Below are 22,795 nucleotides of genomic sequence, written 5' to 3'. Positions count from 1 at the left end.
TATACCATACCATACCATACTGTATTATAATATGCCATACCATATATTGATACACTATACCACGTATCATACCATACCATACCATACTACCCCATACCATACCATACCATACCATACCAACGTACCATAATATACTATCCCATACCATAATATACCAAACCAACATACCATACCATAATATGCCATATCATATATTACTACACTATACCACGTCATATCATATCATACCATACTATCCCATACCATAATATACAATACCATACCAACATACCATACCATACTATCCCATATCATAATATCCCATACCATACCAACATACCATACCATAATATACTACACCATACCAACATACCACACCATACAATAATATACCATATCATACCATACCAACATACCATACCATAATAAACCATACCATACCAACAGACCATACCATAATATTCCATACCATAACATACAGTGGCAGCTGGTCAGTACAGGGCGCTGGGGGGCGCTGCCCCTTCAAATATCAAGAGATGAAAATCTACCTAAACATGTTAAATATAATTTAGTTGGATAATGCAAATAATTATGAAACAAACGTGTTTACTGTCTGTGGGCGCCTGTCAGCAGCCCTTAGATATTGGTTCCAAATGGTATTTGGTTGATTTCTGTCTGAATACATATACTTCCTGTCCGAATACATATATTTCCTGGGTGAGGGGCGCTGGCCAAACGATACCTTATGTAAGCCCTCAAACTAGTGGCAAGCAGGTGACCTGAGGCTGCTGTCTGATTGGTTTCTTCAAATTTTTCATGGGGTGCAGTTCTGTGTGCCCCAGACACTCCCACTTTTATTGGCAGTGAATTGGTATTGTTTTAATGTTTTCTGATCTAAGGTGATTGGACAATTCTCATGGCTGTCAATCATGTTCACACCCACCAGCACACCTCGTCTCCACTGTCAATCATCCACCGTCTATGAACCCTGATAAAATCTAGAGGCTACATTGTCCTTCTTAATAACTCTGTGACTGTGTGGACATTAAAGCAGCCGTCAGGTGTGCTGCGCCAAGGTAAATTGCACCCCCCTAACATTTTTAGCACCAGCCTTCACTGATAACTAAGCATACCAAACCATAACATACCATACGATACTTTACTACACTATAGCACACTGTACTATACTATACAATGGCATACTATATCATACTGTCCTATATCATATCATACCATAATATAGCATACAATACCCTACCATTTTTTACTATACCATCATACACTACATCATACTATACTATACTATACAATACCATGCTATATTATACCATACCATAGTCAGTCAAGTTTATTTGTATAGCCCCAAATCACAAGGTAGTCCCAAAGGGCTTTGCAGTAGACCATATACAACAACATACGACAATGTACGACATACAACACCCTCTAACCTTAGACCCTAGACCTGAATAGGAACAACTCCAAACGAAAAACCTTATAAAGGAGAAAAAAAACAAACATGGGCGAAACCCCAGGAAGAGCAACAGAGGAGGCATCCCTCTGTTGGATGGACAGACATGCAATAGGTAGTCAAATGCACAAAACACACAAAAATAACTGAATTATAATGCAACATCATAGATTACACAGAGCAAGATAATGCAGGACACATACAGTTGATGCATAAAATGTAGCACATCTAAATGTGGTGGGTAATACAGTTGTAAAGACAGTACAAGGCAAATTTAGTAAATCTGTGACCACCAGAGATAATATTAGGAATCCCACAGATGCAGTCATGAGCCGGCGGGACCCTACACCACAAAACCAGCTCTGCTTAGTGGGGCCCTGCAAGCCCAGAGGATGGGCTTGTGTCCAAGGGAAAACAGGACACATCCCAAACAGGCTCCAAATTCATTAGGCGGTCAAAAGAGAGAGGAGGCAGAGAGAGAGAGAGAGAGATGTTCCATGGTCATCAGACAGTCCATAAAGGAAGAAAATTGTCCTGGAAAGCGAGCAAGAGAGAGACAGAGATAGAAAGAGAGCTAAAAAGAGAGAGGGGAACAGGGGCACAACATGGGCACATGTGCTCAGAGATAGAAACAGAAGGTTAGAACGGTGCCATGCAGTCAGCAAGTTTAGGAAAATTCTTGTCGGTAGGACAAACCCAAGAGATCAGTACTAAGATTTACAGTTATCAATACATCGAGACTGAGACCCTCCCAAAACAGGATAGTTGTTACAAAGCTCAGAAGGAAGTCAAACTACCAAAGAAATAAAACAATGAGCTGAAGCTAATAAGAACAGATGGGTTTTCAGTTGAGATTTGAGTCTATAGAGTCAGCTTTTCTGATGGTGGCATGGAGACTATTCCAAAGAAAGGAGGTGCTGTAAGAGAAGGTTCCGCAGCCTGCCGACTTCTTTTTAACTCTAGGGACAGAGAAGAGGCCTGCACTCAAACAACAGACGGCACGAGAAGGTATGTAAGACTGTATAAAACCTGACAAATATGAAGGGGGCAAGCACATTATGTATTTTATAGGTTAAAAGTACCACTTTAAAGTAAGATCTAGCATGAATGGTGAGCCATTACACCCGTTGCATTTCTGTTCCACTGGACATTCCCTGGCCACATGAGTAGCAGAGCAGCATTTGAAACATTGTTTGTGTTCTTTTAATAACTTCTGGCGTTCTGTCAGCGGGCTTCATTTTAAAAGCTCTACATTTTTTCCAGAGGATGACATTTATTATGAAGTGGACAGTACTTAGCTAAATCGCTACTACTTTTCTTGTCCATCTGTGCTCTATGTGTCGAGCTTGATTCTGCTGTTGCGAACACATCCGTGTTATCGACAGATATTGCAGTCTTCACACCATCATGCTTTGCTATGGGCCTTTCATTGCGGTAATGAGTGCAACTGCTGTTTGTCAAGACAAAGCTGGGATCATTTCTGGCCTTCGCCTGACTGCTGACAAAGTCAGCAAAGAAAGAGAATGGGGGAAGCAAACCATGTATTGTTCTTTGTATCTTGAATCAGCAGAAAGCCCTTTCTCTTGTAGGTTCGGTGGCAACTTTTCAACGATGGGGTTGATGCCCCAGTTTGAGGGTAGGTGACATGGACAGTTTGAATTGTCTGTAAATGTTCTCATTCATCCAGGTCATGGTTATCCAAAGGAGTTGAATCAAGTGCAACTGGACTTGGTATATATCCATGAAGACGTTTCGCCTCTCATGCAAGAGGCTTCCTCAGTTCGTGCCTTTCTGACTAGCTATTGATATGCGTGGCTCTCCTGTGCTTCGATGTCCAGCCGGGCCCGTCGCCATCGGAGCTAATGATTTGCATTTGTTTAGCAGCCCCCACCGACCGTCACTGCTAAACAAATGCATATCAATAGCGCCGATAACGATGGGCGTGGCCGTAACATCGATACACAAAAGAGCCACGCATATCTATGGCTCGGTTAGCGACAGGCATTGGTAAACATCGGGACACAAAGAGCCATGGACATCCATAGCTCTGACAACGACACCTACAGGATAAATGCTGAGTCTCATCAGCAGCCAGTCAGACTAGCTTGGTCTCATCAGAAAGGCACGAACTGAGGAAACCTCTTGGATGAGAGGCGAAACGTCTTCACGGATATATACCAAGTCCAGTTGCACTTGATTCAACTCCTCTGGACAGTTTGAATTATTTTAACATGTTCAGATGATTCCTTCCCTAACCATTTTACCAGTAGATCTAACTCTTTACTGGCTGTTAACTCTAAGCCTTGAGTGGCATTAAAGAAGGAGGACTGCCATGCGCTGAAGCTCTCAGGCTGATCATCAAATTTAGTAAACCCTGTGGTTACTAACTCCCCGCGGGCCAGATACTTAGCAAAGTCCATCATGTTAGCGGCTGGAGTAATAGGAGAGTCCTGTGTGTTGTTCCTAGGAAAATGGTCTGGATAGCTTGCATAACTGAACTGAGGCAAGTTCCAGGCGGACTAATCTAAAGCTGGTGAACCTGCCAGAGAAGGCGGAGGGTGATGACCCCTGCTCCTTTCTCGAAGCTTGGATCCCTGAGGTACTAGGAATCACTTCATTAAACTCAAAACTTATCTTAAAGAGAGCCCACAGAGTTGGCCACAGAAGAGACCCAAATGCTCCTCCAAGAACAATGATTATGAAGCTCCTTAATGACAGAGACAAGAGGACGGCAATAAAAGCGGTCAGAGCCAAAAAGTGAAAGGGCCCAGCGCTGCCCCTGATAGGTCTTATAGGAGGAGTCAGAGTGTGAGCTGGGGTGCTGAGGCAGGTGTGTCTGGTGCTCTGATGCTGGTAAGTACTCAGTCTGCTGTGTGTGCCTTGGCATTGTGGGTGAGACATCATGGTGGTATGTAGGGCTTAACTTAGGGGCTCTCTGTCTCGGTAATGGCAGTGACTCTTTGATATGGGGAGGGGGTATGGTAGGGTTGAAGCTGGCCCGAGCCTGATGTTCCAGGTGCACCTTTGTTCACTGTCTAATTGTGTGTGGTGAGACGCCACTCCTTGTACTGCACATGTCCTTACATTCTATACCTGCTGCAGCCTCTAAAACCTCAGCCTCTGCGATGGCAGCAGCAGCAGCTGCTGCTTTTTCAAGCTCTAGTACTTGTAGGACCACTTCTAGTGTAGCCTTTTCCAGCTCTAATTTGGCTCTCTGTTTTTCCCAATTCTAGCTCCTTTTGTGCGCAATGTGATCCTGGTGTGCATGGCTTCAGCTGCAGCTCTGGTGACTGAACACCTGGAGGAAGATGTGTGCTTAGAGTTGGACACTGATGACGCTTTTTCATCTTTTTGTGTTGTCTGGGCTTCCATAACTGCAGCGGACGAATCCTTCTGATATCAGTGACTTTCCGCAGTACTGTTCTCTCCATGCGTTAGTTCCCAAGTGTTAACATAGATAAACAGCCAGTGAAACTCCTTTTCAAGAGCCAGGAAAGTGAGCATGCTTGCTCCTTTAATGACTTCATATACAGCGGGTAAATTAACACGACAACATTGAATTGGAGTGAAATTAGAAAAGAAGATAGAAAATAGCCTTAATGGACTGCTATGTGAGCAGTAAGTACAGTTGCAATCAAAATTATTCAACCCCTACTGCAAATTAGGTTTACTGGCAAAATTTACAAACTGTCAGCTGTTTGCAACAAACAAATCAAACAAGAACAATTTAAATAGCTCAACACAACTAATATTACAAGTGATTTCTCCAAATTCAACACAAAATGCCATTTTTAATGACTACTGCAGTCTCAAAATTATTCAACCCCTTCATGACAAGCCTATTTAGTACTTAGTAGAGCACCCTTTTGCTGTTATGACCTGGTGCAAACGTGATGCACAGCCAGACACCAGCTTCTGGCAGCGTTCCTGAGGAATCTTAGCCCATTCCTCATGGGCAATGGCATCCAGTTTCACTAATATTCTTGGGATTGCGTGCTGCAACCGCCTTCTTCAAATACCACCAGAGATTTTCTATGGGGTTCAAGTCAGGTGACTGTGACAGCCACTCTAGAATCTTCCAGGACTTCTGAAACCAAGCCTTGGTGGACTGTGAGGTATGCTTGGGTTGGGATCATTGTCCTGTTGGAAGGTTGGATGATGCCCAAGCTTCAGCTTCCTCCCAGAGAGCATGACGTTTTCTCCTAGGGTTTCCTGATACTTGATTGAATCCATCTTGCCCTCCACATGCTGCAGGTTTCCAGTGCCAGAGGAAGCAAAGCAGCCCCAGAGCATTACCGAGCCACTGCCATGCTTCACTGTAGGCAGGATGTTCTTTTCAGCGTATGCTTCATTCTTCCTCCTCCAGACATACCGCTGATCCATAGGCCCGAAAAGTTCCAGTTTTGTTTCATCGCTCCACAGAACAGAATCCCAAAACCTCTTTGGATTATTTATATGGTTTTGAGCATACTTTTCTTGTGCTTTTGGGTCACTAGTGGTGTAGGTCTTGGAGTTCAGGCATGGAGTCCTTCAGTGTTTAGTATGCGCCTTACTGTGCAAACTGCAACCTCAGTGCCTGCTGCCACCAAGTCTTGCTGCGGGTCTTTCGCAGTCACTCGAGGGTTTTTGACCACCTGCCTCCTCAGGAATCTGGTGGCAGCCGTTGATAGCTTCTTCTTTCTGCCACATCCAGGTAGTGTAGCCACTTTGTTCCTTTAACTTTGAATTTACAAACTATGCTTCCAACTGTATCTCTAGGAACATTCAGTGCCTTTGCTATCTTTCTGTATTCTTTTCCTTGTTTGTGCAAGGCAATGATCGCTTCTCTTAACTTTTTGGACAATTCTCTTGAGTTAGCGATATTTCTAACATGCAATCAAACATCAATGTCAACAAACCCCTAGCCAGTCCAGGTCTTTGATGTGTTCTATCTCAAGCACACCTGATGCAACTAATGAAGGCCTTGATTAGTTGCATCAGGTGTGCTAGAGACAACACCTGATTTGCAAATGTGTGCTCTTATGAGGGATTCTATTCAGGGGGTTGAATAATTTTGAGACTGCAGTAGTCATTAAAAGTAATATTTTGTGTTGAATTTGGATAAAACCCTTGTAATATTAGTTTTATTGAACTATTTTAACTGTTATTGTGTAATTTGCTTATTGCAAACAGCTGAAAAATTATACATTTTGCAAATAAACCTAATATTCAATGGGGGTTGAATAATTTTGATTGTAACTGTAAATACAAAGAGCCTAACATTACCATTGTAGACCACTAGGTGAGTAGCGGGTAAGTATATGATGATATCGTTATCTTATAGGCTATAAAACATGAAGCTACTATGATCGTACATACTGGCAAAATGTCCATAACTCATCACTATCAATTATTGGACATGTAACACTTACAGCCATTGCTTTCTGAGGGATAGATGGATTAATTTAGCTTAGACATGAGGAACTGTACAGATGCGACCATGCCTTTTTACAGTTCACGGTTGCACCTACTTCCTGTTTCCCCTTATCACTGTGGGCATCAAAATAAAAGCTCCACAATCATTCATGCATATAATAATACAAAACATATTTCAACAGTCAACTTAGTGTCTCTTTTACATACAAAACATATTCGGGGGTGTCCGGGTAGCGTGGCGGTCTATTCCAAGGACCGAACCGGCAACCCCCAGTTACCAGACAACCAGTGTCTCTGAGCCACTGTCACCCCACTGTCGTGCTATACCATCCATCCATCCATTATCCCAACTGCTTATCTGGCTCAGGGTCGTGGGGATGCTGGAGCCCATCCCAGCAGTCGCTGGGCGGCAGGCAGAGAGACACCCTGGACAGGCCGCCAGTCCATCACAGGGCCCACACACACACACACACACACACACCTAGGGACAATTTAGTACGGCCAATCGCCCGACCTACATTTCTTTGGACTGTGGGAGGAAACCGGAGCACCCTGAGGAAACCCACGAAGACACGGGGAGAACATACAAACTCCACACAGGACGGACCTGGGACGGCCCCAAAGGTTGGACTATCCTGGGGCTCGAACCCCACACCTTCTTACTGTGAGGCGACCGCGCTAACCACTGCGCCACCCTAATATACTATACTATATTATACCATACTATACTATTATATACAATACAATAACATTCTATACTACAATACACTGTACCATACTTAACTATAGTACACTATACATACTATACAATACTATATAAAATACCATACGATAGTCTACTATACAATACATACACGTTACTACTGAGCCGATACGAGGCTAAAATGGAGTTTTGGTATTGGATATTTCACGAAGACTAAAATCTGATACCAGTAGCTATGTTATATGGTGTTGAGACAGTGGCACTGATGAAAAGACAGGAGGAGGAGCTGGAGGTGGCAGAGTTGAAGATGAAAAGATTTTCATTGGGAGTGATGAAGAAGGACAGGATTAGGAAGGAGTATATTAGAGGGACAGCTCAGGTTGGACGGTTTGGAGACAAAGTAAGAGAGACAAGATGGAGATGGTGTGGACATGTGTGGAGGAGAGATGCTGGGTATACTGGGAGAAGGATGCTGAATATGGAGCTGCCAGGGAAGAGGAGAAGAGGAAGGCCAAAGAGGAGCTTTATGGATGTGGTGAGGGAGGACATGCAGGTGGCTGGTGTGACAGAGGAAGATGCAGAGGACAGGACGAGATGGAAACGGATGATCTGCCAAAAGTAGCAGTAGTAGTAATACTAGTAGTAGTAGTAGTACACTAAAATCTAATACCAAAAGTCATAAGTCAGGTAATAAACAAAAATAAAATGCCATGATTTACTACATTTCCGGTCCATAGAGGCCTAATGATGGAACAACTCTACTGCTGCATGATGTAGTAGAGTTTTACACTGAGTATAATGATGTAGTAGAGTTTTATACCGAGTATAATGATGTAGTAGAGTTTTACACTGAGTATAATGATGTAGTAGAGTTTTATATTGAGTATAATGATGTAGTAGAGTTTTATATTGAGTATAATGATGTAGTAGAGTTTTATATTGAGTATTATTATGTAGTAGAGTTTTATACTATGTATAATGATGTAGTAGAGTTTTACACTGAGTATAATGATGTAGAGTTTTATACTAAGTATAATGCTGTAGTAGAATTTTATATTGAGTATAATGATGTAGTAAAGTTTTATATTGAGTATTATTATGTAGTAGAGTTTTATGTTGAGCATAATGATGTAGTAGAGTTTTATATTGAGTATAACGATGTAGCAGAATTTTACACGGCGTATAATGATGTAGTAGAGTTTTATACTGAATATAATGATGTAGTAGAGTTTTATATTAAGTACAATGATGTAGTAGAGTTTTATATTTTTTTTTTCTTAAATTTATTTCTGATTTTTCCCTTTTTTCTCCCAATTTAGTGGCGAATTGATCCCTATTTTAATTCAAACACCCACCCTCGTATTGCATGCGTTCGCCAACTGCATCTCTCCGGCCGGCAGTCTCGAAGGAGACGCCTCCCCACTTTCGTGACAAGGCGACTCCAGGCCGAACCACTGTTTTTCCGACACACACAGAGACGCATTCACATGACGAACACAAGCCGACTCCGCCCCCCTCCCGAAGACAGCGTTGCCAATGATTGCTGCTTCATCGAGTCCGGCCATAGTCGGATCTGACGAGACCGGGGCGCGAACCCCAGTCCCCCCAGTGGGCAACTGCATCGACACCAAGCCGATGCTTAGACCGCTACACCACCGCGGACTTTGTAGAGTTTTATATTGAGTATAATGATGTAGTAGAGTTTTATACTAAGTATAATGATGTAGTAGAGTTGTATATTGAGTATAATGATGTAGTAGAGTTTTACACTGAGTATAATGATATAGTAGAGTTTTATATTGAGTATAATGATGTAGTAGAGTTTTATATTGAGTATAATGATGTAGTAGAGTTTTATATTGAGTATAATGCTATAGTAGAGTTTTATATTGAGTATAATGATGTAGTAGAGTTTTATATTGAGTATAATGATGTAGTAGAGTTTTATATTGAGTATAATGATGTAGTAGAGTTTTATATTGAGTATAATGATGTAGTACAGTTTTATACTAAGTATAATGATGTAGTAGAGTTTTACACTGAGTATAATGATGTAGTAGAGTTGTATATTGAGTATAATGATGTAGTAGAGTTTTACACTGAGTATAATGATGTAGTAGAGTTTTATGTTGAGTATAATGATGTAGTACAGTTTTATACAAAGTATAAGGATGTAGTAGAGTTTTATATTGAGTATAATGATGTAGTAGAGTTTTATATTGAGTATAATGATGTAGTAGAGTTTTATATTGAGTATAATGATGTAGTAGAGTTTTATATTGAGTATAATGATGTAGTAGAGTTTTATATTGAGTATAATGATGTAGTAGTTTTATATTGAGTATAATGATGTAGTAGAATTTTATATTGAGTATAATGATGTAGTAGAATTTTACACTGAGTATAATGATGTAGTAGAGTTTTATATTGAGTATAATGATGTAGTAGAGTTTTATGTTGAGTATGATGTAGAGAAACACTGAAGCGAGTCTGCTATCACCCACCTCACACTCCCCTCTGACACACACACTGTAGGGGTCGCTGTAGGAACACAAAGTCCCATCATGCACCATTCTGTCCATTGACACAACATCACCCGTCTCCCTCGACTGGCAGTGCAACTGACAGCGATCATCAGCTACACACAGACAGACAGATGAACAGACAGATGGACAGAAAGACAGACAGATGGACAGACAGACACAGAGAGAGAGAGGGAGATAGACAAAGTAAAAATGAACAATGGAAATGTATTATTAATATTATTATTATAGTTATTATTTAAAAAAGGTAGCACATTAAAAACTGTGTGTGTGTGTGTGTGTGTGTGATTACGGTCAGGGTGTTCGTAGGGAAGCCAGCGGTGTTTTTTTCCTTCATGTTCAAAGACTGAATTCCACATGCTGCACTGCTCCTCTCTGCAACACACAACCACAACACACTTATTACAACACAATGAAGACACTACTGCAATATTACTGCACTGCTCCTCTCTGCAACATACAACAACACAATTATTATCACATCACGAAGACACTACTGCAGTATTACTGCACTGCTCCTCTCTGCAACACACAACCACAACACACTTATTACAACATGATGAAGACACTACTGCAGTATTACTAAAGTACTACACTATCAGTAGTATATTACTTAAATTCCTCCAACACAGCTACACTGGTGATGATGATGATGGTGAGTTCTGTAATGTGTGTGAATATATTGTCTATTGAGGTGGCACAGTGTGGTGTGGTTCTGCTAGGTGATTTTAGGGTATCCACCCAAACTATACATTGTGTTAATTAAGTCCGTGCTTACTAACATTTACATAAATACAATATTCATACAATATCATTACTAGATTAAAATATAATGTTGAAAAAGAAAGGAGTTGGAGTAAAGAACAGAACAGAATGAAACACAGCAAAGTAAAATGGAACAGAATAGAATATAACAGAATATAAGAGAACAGAACATAATGTAAAAAGAGAAGAGAATATAAGAGAACAGAACATAATATAAGAGAACAGAACAGAATGTAAAAGAGAACAGAATATAAGAGAACAGAATGTAAAAGAGAAGAGAATATAAGAGAACAGAACATAATATAAGAGAACAGAACAGAATGTAAAAGAGAAGAGAATATAAGAGAAGAGAATATACGAGAAGAGTTGAGAAGAGAATATAAGAGAAGAGAATATAAGAGAAGAGTTGAGAAGAGAATATAAGAGAAGAGAATATAAGAGAAGAGTTGAGAAGAGAATATAAGAGAAGAGAATATAAGAGAAGAGTTGAGAAGAGAATATAAGAGAAGAGTTGAGAAGAGAATATAAGAGAAGAGAATATAAGAGAAGAGAACATAAGAGAAGAGTTGAGAAGAGAATATAAGAGAAGAGAACATAAGAGAAGAGTTGAGAAGAGAATATAAGAGAAGAGAATATAAGAGAAGAGTTGAGAAGAGAATATAAGAGAAGAGAATATAAGAGAAGAGAACATAAGAGAAGAGTTGAGAAGAGAATATAAGAGAAGAGAATATAAGAGAAGAGAACATAAGAGAAGAGAACATAAGAGAAGAGTTGAGAAGAGTATATAAGAGAAGAGAAGAGTATATAAGAGAAGAGAAGAGAAGAGAATATAAGAGAAGAGAATATAAGAGAAGAGTTGAGAAGAGAATATAAGAGAAGAGAAGAGAGTTGAGAAGAGAATATACTGAGAGAAGAGTTGAGAAGAGAATATAAGAGAAGAGAATATAAGAGAAGAGAACATAAGAGAAGAGTTGAGAAGAGAATATAAGAGAAGAGAACATAAGAGAACATAAGAGAAGAGAATATACGAGAAGAGTTGAGAAGAGAATATAAGAGAAGAGAAGAGAAGAGTTGAGAAGAGTATATAAGAGAATATAAGAGAAGAGTTGAGAAGAGAATATAAGAGAAGAGAATATAAGAGAAGAGTTGAGAAGAGAATATATAAGAGAAGAGAATATAAGAGAAGAGTTGAGAAGAGAATATAAGAGAAGAGAATATAAGAGAAGAGAGTTGAGAAGACTATATAAGAGAAGAGAATATAAGAGAAGAGTTGAGAAGAGAATATAAGAGAAGAGTTGAGAAGAGAATTTATAAGAGAAGAGAATATAAGAGAAGAGTTGAGAAGAGAATATAAGAGAAGAGAGTTATAAGACTATATAAGAGAAGAGAATATAAGAGAAGAGTTGAGAAGAGTATATAAGAGAAGAGAATATAAGAGAAGAGTTGAGAAGAGAATATAAGAGAAGAGAGTTGAGAAGACTATATAAGAGAAGAGAATATAAGAGAAGAGTTGAGAAGAGTATATAAGAGAAGAGAATATAAGAGAAGAGTTGAGAAGAGAATATAAGAGAAGAGAAGAGAGTTGAGAAGAGAATATACTAAGAGAAGAGTTGTGAAGAGAATATAAGAGAAGAGAATATAAGAGAAGAGAGTTGAGAAGACTATATAAGAGAAGAGAATATAAGAGAAGAGTTGAGAAGAGAATATAAGAGAAGAGAATATAAGAGAAGAGAAGAGAAGAGAAGAGAAGAGAAGAGAAGAGAAGAGAAGAGAAGAGAAGAGAAGGGAACAGAACAGAACAGAATATTAAGAGAAGAGAAGACATCAGGCAGGCAGCTATAGTAAATGTATAACTAAGCCGTGTGTTGGTCATCCCACAGATCATAGAAAGGATGGAGTTATTGTAAGCAGCTGTTGATAATTAATAAAGATGCACAGCTTAAACAGAAAAAGAACAGAATAGAATGGAACAGAATAGAATGGAACAGAATAGAATGGAATGGAATAGAATAGAATGGAACAGAATAGAATGGAATGGAATAGAATAGAGTAGAGTAGAACAGAATGGAAAGGGCAGTGCTTACCTAAAGTCAGCCATAGGGGGACAGTCTTCCAGGCTGCAGAGCTGGAACTCATAGCTGTTTCCAAAGCAAGTGCGCCCTCCGTTGGCCGGACTGGGAATGACAAGAGAGTGTCTTCATGTTAAAGCTACGATCCGTGATGACACGTACCGCCAAGACTATGTGGAGGACTGACAACATGAGCGTTCTGCTGAGAACAAGAAACGTGCCAAACATGACGTGTCCCATTATTAGATTAAAAACTCTGTGAATGTGTTCATGAAATGAAGAAACTGAAAGCCTCAAAAGGAACAGAATGCCATGCGGCAATGGATGGTTTCTCATCACAGGCAATAAAGCACACAATTTCTACTAAGTCTGACCAAAGCTACAGCACACATGGGCTGGAGAGCCACCAAGTGCATCAACAGCTGATTGTAGCTTTAACAAAACACTGTTTCCTCCGATATACTGTCGTCTCTTCTGCTAACTTAGTCCAATACACTCTATTCATACAGCCAAGATACACTCTATTCATACAGCCAAGATACACTCTATTCATACAGCCAAGATACACTCTATTCATACAAAACACACTCTATTCATACAGCCAAGATACACTCTATTCATACAGCCAAAACACACTCTATTCATACAGCCAAGATAAACTCTATTCATACAGCCAAGATACACTCTATTCATACAGCCAAGATACACTCTATTCATACAGCCAAGACACACTCTATTCATACAGCCAAAACACACTCTATTCATACAGCCAAGATACACTCTATTCATACAGCCAAGATACACTCTATTCATACAGCCAAGACACACTCTATTCATACAGCCAAGATACACTCTATTCATACAAAACACACTTTATTCACACAGCCAAAACACACTCTATTCATACAGCCAAGATACACTCTATTCACACAGCCAAAACACACTCTATTCACACAGCCAAGATACACTCTATTCATACAGCCAAAACACACTCTATTCATACAGCCAAGATACACTCTATTCATACAGCCAAGACACACTCTATTCATACAGCCAAGATACACTCTATTCATACAAAACACACTCTATTCATACAGCCAAGATACACTCTATTCATACAAAACACACTTTATTCACACAGCCAAAACACACTCTATTCATACAGCCAAGATACACTCTATTCATACAAAACACACTCTATTCACACAGCCAAGATACACTCTATTCATACAGCCAAGATACACTCTATTCATACAAAACACACTCTATTCATACAGCCAAGATACACTCTATTCATACAAAACACACTTTATTCACACAGCCAAAACACACTCTATTCATACAGCCAAGATACACTCTATTCATACAGCCAAGATACACTCTATTCATACAGCCAAGATACACTCTATTCATACAAAACACACTCTATTCATACAGCCAAGATACACTCTATTCATACAGCCAAAACACACTCTATTCATACAGCCAAGATAAACTCTATTCATACAGCCAAGATACACTCTATTCATACAGCCAAGATACACTCTATTCATACAGCCAAGACACACTCTATTCATACAGCCAAAACACACTCTATTCATACAGCCAAGATACACTCTATTCATACAGCCAAGATACACTCTATTCATACAGCCAAGACACACTCTATTCATACAGCCAAGATACACTCTATTCATACAAAACACACTTTATTCACACAGCCAAGATACACTCTATTCATACAGCCAAAACACACTCTATTCACACAGCCAAAACACACTCTATTCACACAGCCAAGATACACTCTATTCATACAGCCAAAACACACTCTATTCATACAGCCAAGATACACTCTATTCATACAGCCAAGACACACTCTATTCATACAGCCAAGATACACTCTATTCATACAAAACACACTCTATTCATACAGCCAAGATACACTCTATTCATACAAAACACACTTTATTCACACAGCCAAAACACACTCTATTCATACAGCCAAGATACACTCTATTCATACAAAACACACTCTATTCACACAGCCAAGATACACTCTATTCATACAGCCAAGATACACTCTATTCATACAAAACACACTCTATTCATACAGCCAAGATACACTCTATTCATACAAAACACACTTTATTCACACAGCCAAAACACACTCTATTCATACAGCCAAGATACACTCTATTCATACAGCCAAGATACACTCTATTCATACAGCCAAGACACACTCTATTCATACAGCCAAGATACACTCTATTCATACAAAACACACTCTATTCATACAGCCAAGATACACTCTATTCATACAAAACACACTTTATTCACACAGCCAAAACACACTCTATTCATACAGCCAAGATACACTCTATTCATACAAAACACACTCTATTCATACAGCCAAGATACACTCTATTCATACAAAACACACTCTATTCATACAGCCAAGATACACTCTATTCATACAGCCAAAACACACTCTATTCATACAGCCAAGATAAACTCTATTCATACAGCCAAGATACACTCTATTCATACAGCCAAGATACACTCTATTCATACAAAACACACTCTATTCATACAGCCAAGATACACTCTATTCATACAAAACACACTCTATTCATAAAGCCACAATACACTCTATTCATACAGCCAAAACACACTTTATTCACACAGCCAAAACACACTCTATTCATACAGCCAAGATACACTCTATTCATACAGCCAAGATACACTCTATTCATACAGCCAAGATACACTCTATTCATACAGCCAAGATACACTCTATTCATACAGCCAAGATACACTCTATTCATACAGCCAAGATACACTCTATTCATACAGCCAAGATACACTCTATTCATACAGCCAAGATACACTCTATTCATACAGCCAAAACACACTCTATTCATAAAGCCAAGATACAAACCAGTGACATTGGTAAATATATATGCCCCTCCTGAAAGTGATAAAAGATTTTTTAAATCTCTGTTTGATGAGATAGCAAACGAGTCAGAGGGGGTCTTAATTTGTGGGGGAGATTTGAATGTCGTGTCGAATCACAAAATGGATACGACCAGTATCAAAAGGACTAAAACACAGGTCACTCGATTTGTAAATATATCACTGGAAGAGATGGGGATGGATGATGTGTGGAGACAATTCCACCCTCAGGAAAAAGACTATACACATTACTCAGCTGTACATAAAGTTCATTCAAGGATAGACTATTTCCTTATGAGCAAAGACGATATTTACAGAGTAAAGGAGTGTGGGATTGGAGGGGCGGATATCTCAGATCACAATCCAGTACATTTAGAAATGAATTTGAATTGTAGAAAGCGAAATACGGTTTGGAGGTTTAATGTGGGTCTACTGAATAGTGAGCAGAGTAAGATTATGTTAAAGGCGGATATTCGGACATATCTAGAAGAAAACAGCAATGGGGAAGTAGACCCAACGATTTTTGGGATGCCATGAGGGCGGCAGTCATCAGGGGAAAGTTAATAGCGCATTCAGCATTGATCAAAAAGGCAAGATCAATTATATCCAGAAAGAATACGGACAGGTTAAGAGAAATGGAGAGGGAATACCAGACTGCGGGAAACCCCGTGGTGTTGGAGCAAATCAAATCGGCTAAGTCAGACATTAATAAAGAGCTGTTAGATGAAGTTGAGAAAGAAAGCTTGTTTCTCAAACAAAGATATTATGAAACAGGCCCGCGCGCAACTAAACTGTTGGCAAAACGTATTCGCAAACAGCAAGCAGTTGGCCATATACATAAGATCAGAGACACCCATTCAAATGACTTAACGAATATACCAGAAAGCATAGAGGACATATTTTTGGGATATTATAAAGAGCTATATTCACAACCCACACCTGCACCCGAAGCGGAAATTAATACCTTTTTGAATTCATTAGATTTACCCTCAATTGGCCGGCTCCAAAATGACAAATTAACAGCTGACATCAAGATGGAAGAGGTGATAGATGTAGTAAATTCTTTGAAAAACAATAGAAGCCCGGGCAGCGATGGATACCCTGCAGAATGGTACAAAGTGTTTAGGGAACAGCTGGCACCGATACTTCTGAGATCCTTCAATTGGACACTTCACAATAATAAGATACCACCATCATGGTCAGAGGCAATAATCACTCACAGTCATTCCAAAACCGGGAAAGGATAAAGAATATTGTGGGAACTACAGACCTATTTCATGATTAAATGTAGATTATAAAATATATACGACAATTATCTCCAAACGGTTAAACTCATTCATAGGTGATTTGATAGATGAAGATCAAACAGGATTCATGAGAGAAAGACAAACGCATGATAATACCAGAAGGACGTTGCATATTGTTGATCAAGCGAGTAAGAGAAAACAAGCTACACTATTAGTAAGTTTAGATGCAGAAAAAGCATTCGATCGGGTGTCTTGGAATTTTTTGTATGCAGTATTGGAACGACTAGGGTTCAGCAATGAGTCAATACAGTGCATTAAAACATTATATCAACAACCTAATGCTCGGATTAAAATAAACGGGAGTTTAACGAACAAGTTCAGTTTGCAGAGGTCGACAAGACAAGGATGCTGTTTGTCTCCGACACTGTTCGCGTTATTCATTGAGCCTTTAGCGGAGGCCATTCACCAAAATGAAGGAATTAATGGAGTGACAGTGAATGGCACTGTCCACAAGGTGGGGCTATTTGCTGATGATGTCATAGCCTATCTTGAGCAACCACATACATCACTCCCTCAACTAATGAAGCTTCTAGAACTATATGGTCATTTATCTGGATATAAAATTAACATCTCAAAAACACAGGTGCTAGTTCTCAATTATACTCCAACCACAGAATTCAAGGGAAAATTTGACTTTAATTGGAATCTAAACAAAATCAAATATTTGGGAATTTACATCACCAAGGAATTGTCTAAATTACATAAAGCAAATTACGGCAAGATCAACGATGTGATGCAAAAGGATATTGATAGATGGTCCACTCTGCCACTTGACTTCAGCTCAAGAATTGAGACAGTTAGAATGAATATTCTACCAAGGCTTCTTTACCTATTCCAATCGTTGCCTGTAGAGGTGACTCAAGCTCAATTTGATAGGTGGGATAGGACAATATCTAGATTTATTTGGGGAGGGAAGAAGCCCAGAGTAAGGTATGAAACTCTCCAACTCTCAAAGGAAAAGGGAGGTATGGGTTTACCAAATCTAAAAGAATATTTCAAAGCTGCCCAGCTGAGATATGCTGTTGACTGGTGTAGGCAAGATTACATGGCCAAGTGGAAAGTCATGGAAAGGGAATATGGTGGGTACCCTATTCAGAATATTTTAGGGGATAAAGAAGTATACAAGAAAACAAAAACCCACATGGATTCAGTCACATTATTTACACTGGAGTTATGGTTTAAATTGATTAAAATCAACAAATTACAAGATGAGATACAGTTATTGAGATGGGTAGCATATGATAGAGACTTTACTCCAGTGAGGCATGATACAGTTTTTAAACTGTGGGTTAACTGGGGAATCACAGCATGGTGCACTCTAGAGGAAAAAGGGGAGATGGAGAGTTTTCAGGGTATGAAAGACAAGTTTGATTTGGAGACTCATGACTTCTTTAGATATTTATAATTAAGGGATTATTACAACAAATGTATCAGGAGAGGACCCTCCATGGAGGTGAACAGTGTGATTCAAATTATAATTAATGCATATAAAGGGAGAAAATCTAGGACTATATCTGTACTATATTAAGCTCTCACAACTAATAAACACTCAACTACATATATAAAAGAAAAATGGGAATTAGAATTTGGCACAGAAATTACAGAGGAGGACTGGCAGAATATGTGGAAAGTCCATCAATCCTCCACTAGTTTGCGGATATGGAGGGAATTCTCCTGAAAAAATCTGATATGTGTTTTTATTACACCAAAAATCAAAAATAGATACTCCAGCACCAAACTGTCATGCTGGAGGAAATGTGGAACAGAGGGTGTAGACCACTCGCATATATTTTGGAAATGTAATAAGCTAGCGATGTTTTGGGAGATGGTTCATGATGTAATACAAAAGGTACTTGGATATGACTTCCCTAAGTGCTATATGACCCTCTATTTCTGTAATTTTAAAAACGACGATATAGGGCCAAGTGATGGATGTTTGGTTAAGATACTGCTGATTGCTGCTAAGAAGGCAATCACAAGAACATGGTGCCAGGTGGACGCCCCCACACAAGGACAATGGATGGAAATAGTGGAGGACATTCATACAATGGAAAAACTGACTCATCTATTGAGACTTACAGTACCTCGGATGGAAGACCAGTGGAAGAAATGGACATGGTTTAAGGAGCAAACACGTGACAACATAATTCATGACAACACTTAAGACTGGAAAGTTAGACCCACAGGAAGCTCTTGTAGTTCATTTTTTTGTGTGTTTTTTGTTTGTTTGTTTTGAGTTGCCCTGTTGGGCTTGTGTGCAAGTAAATGTAGATAATTTAATGTTTACTTCTGAATACGGATGCCATGTTTGTATTGACCTAAAAACTTTAATAAAAACTAAAGTGATAAAAAAAACACAGATAGACAGGACAGAAAAATAGTGAGGGAACCTGTAGGCTCTAGCATGGCTTATATATAGCCCACAGCCACCCCCCCAATCAAGGAAATCTAACACAAAATACTCATATACCATCCGCCATACATCTTACCCCACACTACACTATTTAACCAAACTTGAACGTCAAGCCCTTTGCTTGTTTGTGTCAAACTACATCATTGGTGCAGCACCGGCAAGACTCAAAGACCAAGACTCCATCGTATTGGCAGGAGGATTTGAAAATGGTGAGGAAGTCAGGGTTGTTGACCATACAGGAGTCCGCTGTTTGCCTGAACTATACAGCACACAAGGGGAAGCTGACACCAGAATGGTGCTGCATGCAATCCACCTCTCTGACAAATATCAAACCATCATAGTGAAAAGTGATGATACAGATGTACTTGTGTTACTCATTTACTAGGTCAGTCGACAACTCCTTGCAAGCTGTTCACGGTGATAAACAACGATTCATCCCAGTACCTGGAATTTCAAAGAAATTGGGAACAGCTCTGTGTGAGAGTCTGCCAGCATGCCACGCGCTGACTGGATGTGATACCACAAGCAGCCTGTTTAAAATAGGCAAAACGACAGCGCTAAACAAACTGGAGAAGAACATAAATGAGCTTCAAGTACTGAGAACCTTTGGCCAAAGTGAATCTCTTCCAGAGGCTTTACCTATTGCGCGGAGGTATGCTCTCCATCTCTATGGCCAGACAAAGAAGGCAAAGAGCAAGGCATGCACCAGTCTTGATGAGCTCCGTTGCATCGTTGCTTTGACTACAGACACGCCAGTCTCGCATCTACCTCCAACCGAAGATGCTTTTGAGCAGCATGTCCTACGGGCAATGTACCAAACTGCTGTATGGTGCCACAGCCATGTCCCCAAACCCCTTCTGTGGAGTCCAGTTAGAAAAGGTAGGATACTAAAAGATGACACATCACTGCAGCTGTCTTTTTCAAATAGGAACCTGCACCAAAAGCAGTAAGAGATGTCACACATCTCTATTGCAATGATAAGGATTGCAGGCAAACTAAAAAGTGCCAATGTGTGTCTGTGGGATTACACTGCACAGAGTACTGCTCCTGCGGTTACATGGACTGCCCTAACGCTTGTGACAGATTCTGATTCTGAAAATATTGCATAAGTGAATGAATAAAAATAAAATTGAAAATAAGCAGTAGATTGGCGAGTTTTCATTTGGAATTTCATACATAAAGTAGTGTTTAATAGAAGGCTGCCTATAGAACAATATTGTTGTACACTTCAAAGCAGCAGGAATGACAAATATGAGCATCATTTGAGGATTCCATTCATAGTAGCCTATAAAAGCTGCTGATGCACTATACATCCAAATATTTTACCCTCTGGTTACTTTGGGGTGTTGGGAGTGCTAGCCTACCTGTAGACAATATCTACAAATATTATGTAAATCCAACCAGTAGGTGGAAAATGATGCAGGGTTATCTTGAAACTCCCCTTTTCAGGGAAGTCTGGGACTTTTATGCACTTTTTTGCAAATGTGGAGAATCACTTCATGGATAAATCTCATGACTTTTGCAGAAAAGGTAAAACTTCTGACGACTGATTTCATGAAGGGTACATGTTAAACATATGAAAAACAAGGTTAAGTTTTGTTCTATCCCTGATAGAAGAGTAGGCCCAGGATTACAAGTGAATGATCATCAGAAAAATATACTTTTTGCTATTTCCGCCTATAATAAGGCCTTGTATAAAAGGCTCCTGATACAAAACAGAACTTAATTTTGACGTCCTGGTTACTCTGGGATGTAGAGACACTACATGTAGACCTTTTGAGCAAGTTCTATGTAAAAACAAGCATCAGGTAGAAAATGACAAAGGATTCACTTGGAACTCCCTCTTTTAGGGTAGGCGTTTTTTTTTGCACTTTTTTTCCTATGTGGTGACTCACTTCATGGATCAATTTCAGGATGTTTGCAGTAAACGTAACACTGCTGACCATCCATTCCACGAAGGGGACACCTTAAAGTTATGAAAAAACAAGGTCAGCATTTGCTGTACTCCGGGTAGGGGTATCTCAAAAACTAAGGCTCTTTTTGAGGGTTTGTTCCTCCTCTATCACCCTCCCTTCTTGCCCGGTCACAATAACAGTGCTCCCTCCACAAACCCACTAATACACTCTTCTTCCTGACACAACTATAACAACATGTTTACATCTCTGTCCATTCTTCTTCTTTCAGCTTGTTGCCTGTTTCTCAGGGGTCACCACAGCAGATTGCACAGTTTTCATCTGTACCCTGTGAGGGCACAGCACCAATGGTGGCCGTTGTTAACCCGGGCCTCAGCCAATCCTGTATGGAGCCTCACTGATCTGGTATGGTCATGTCAAGCTGCATAATGATTTGGCAAGTTTTACGCCAGATACCCTTCCTGACACAACCACTAAGCCTATGGACGGGGGCACAGGTAAAGCCCTGGATGCCATCCCAGTATTCATGGACTTGTGCCCATGCCTGTCACCATTATTTACATCTTATTCCATTATACTCTTAAAAATACTGCACACCTCAGCTTTCCTCTTTTCATAATGGGCTTTATTCCTCCTTAACTTCACAGCAAACCACCTCTCCTACATCTACTTACTAATTCTGTCAACAAACCCCCTCTCCTACATCTCGTATTAATTCTATCAACAAACCACCTCTCCTACATCTACTTATTAATTCCTTCATTTTCATCATAGATCCTCCAACTCACAACATTCAACAAACTCGTGCATAAATCTTTCCTCTTCCACACCGATCACATCACATCCTTTCTTCACATTCACATCTAACTTACTAATTATTACATTATTGATCACCCTGTTGTCTTAATACAAATTAACATTCTCACATTCAACACTGTTCCACTTCACTCTGATTCCTCCATACCCTCCTACATCCATTTCATTCATAGCCCTCTCCCACACTTTCTCCACAGCCACTCTTCTCACTTCTTCCCCTCTTAAACATCTATACATCCCTCTCACTTTCACACTCATCACACTCACTCTCCTCTCTCCTTCTCCCACATACATTTCTATCTCTCCTTCCTCATCCAACACAGCCTCTCTCTCAATCACCTTCAATAGTCCTGTCCGAGAAGACAACAGATGGCGACAAGACGGCGTTGCGCAGCGGCTCAGTGCTCTGCTTGTCAGTGCGTTTTATGGCTGTCTTTGTATGTTTTGTTGCT

The 22,795-nt window shown here is 39.8% G+C and overlaps 1 protein-coding gene across 2 annotated transcripts in view; it reads right to left on the bottom strand.

Moving 5' to 3' along the window:
- Positions 1–22,795, bottom strand: part of LOC130116828 (A disintegrin and metalloproteinase with thrombospondin motifs 2-like) — a 304,782-nt gene that overhangs the window by 76,154 nt on the left and 205,833 nt on the right. The window contains exons 13-15 of one of the 2 annotated variants that reach the window (XM_056284894.1): positions 12,958–13,047; positions 10,401–10,483; positions 10,070–10,203 (exon numbers count right to left, since the gene is read on the bottom strand). In XM_056284894.1, the coding sequence (XP_056140869.1) occupies positions 10,070–10,203; positions 10,401–10,483; positions 12,958–13,047 (307 nt within the window). The remainder of the gene's footprint in view (positions 1–10,069; positions 10,204–10,400; positions 10,484–12,957; positions 13,048–22,795) is intronic. The other variant, XM_056284895.1, reaches the window with a different exon arrangement.

The sequence above is a fragment of the Lampris incognitus genome, chromosome 8 (genome assembly GCF_029633865.1).
Source record: "Lampris incognitus isolate fLamInc1 chromosome 8, fLamInc1.hap2, whole genome shotgun sequence".
Classification (NCBI taxonomy): domain Eukaryota; kingdom Metazoa; phylum Chordata; class Actinopteri; order Lampriformes; family Lampridae; genus Lampris; species Lampris incognitus.
Note: the sequence above shows the minus strand (reverse complement) of the source record. Positions and strands in the feature narration are given on the sequence as shown.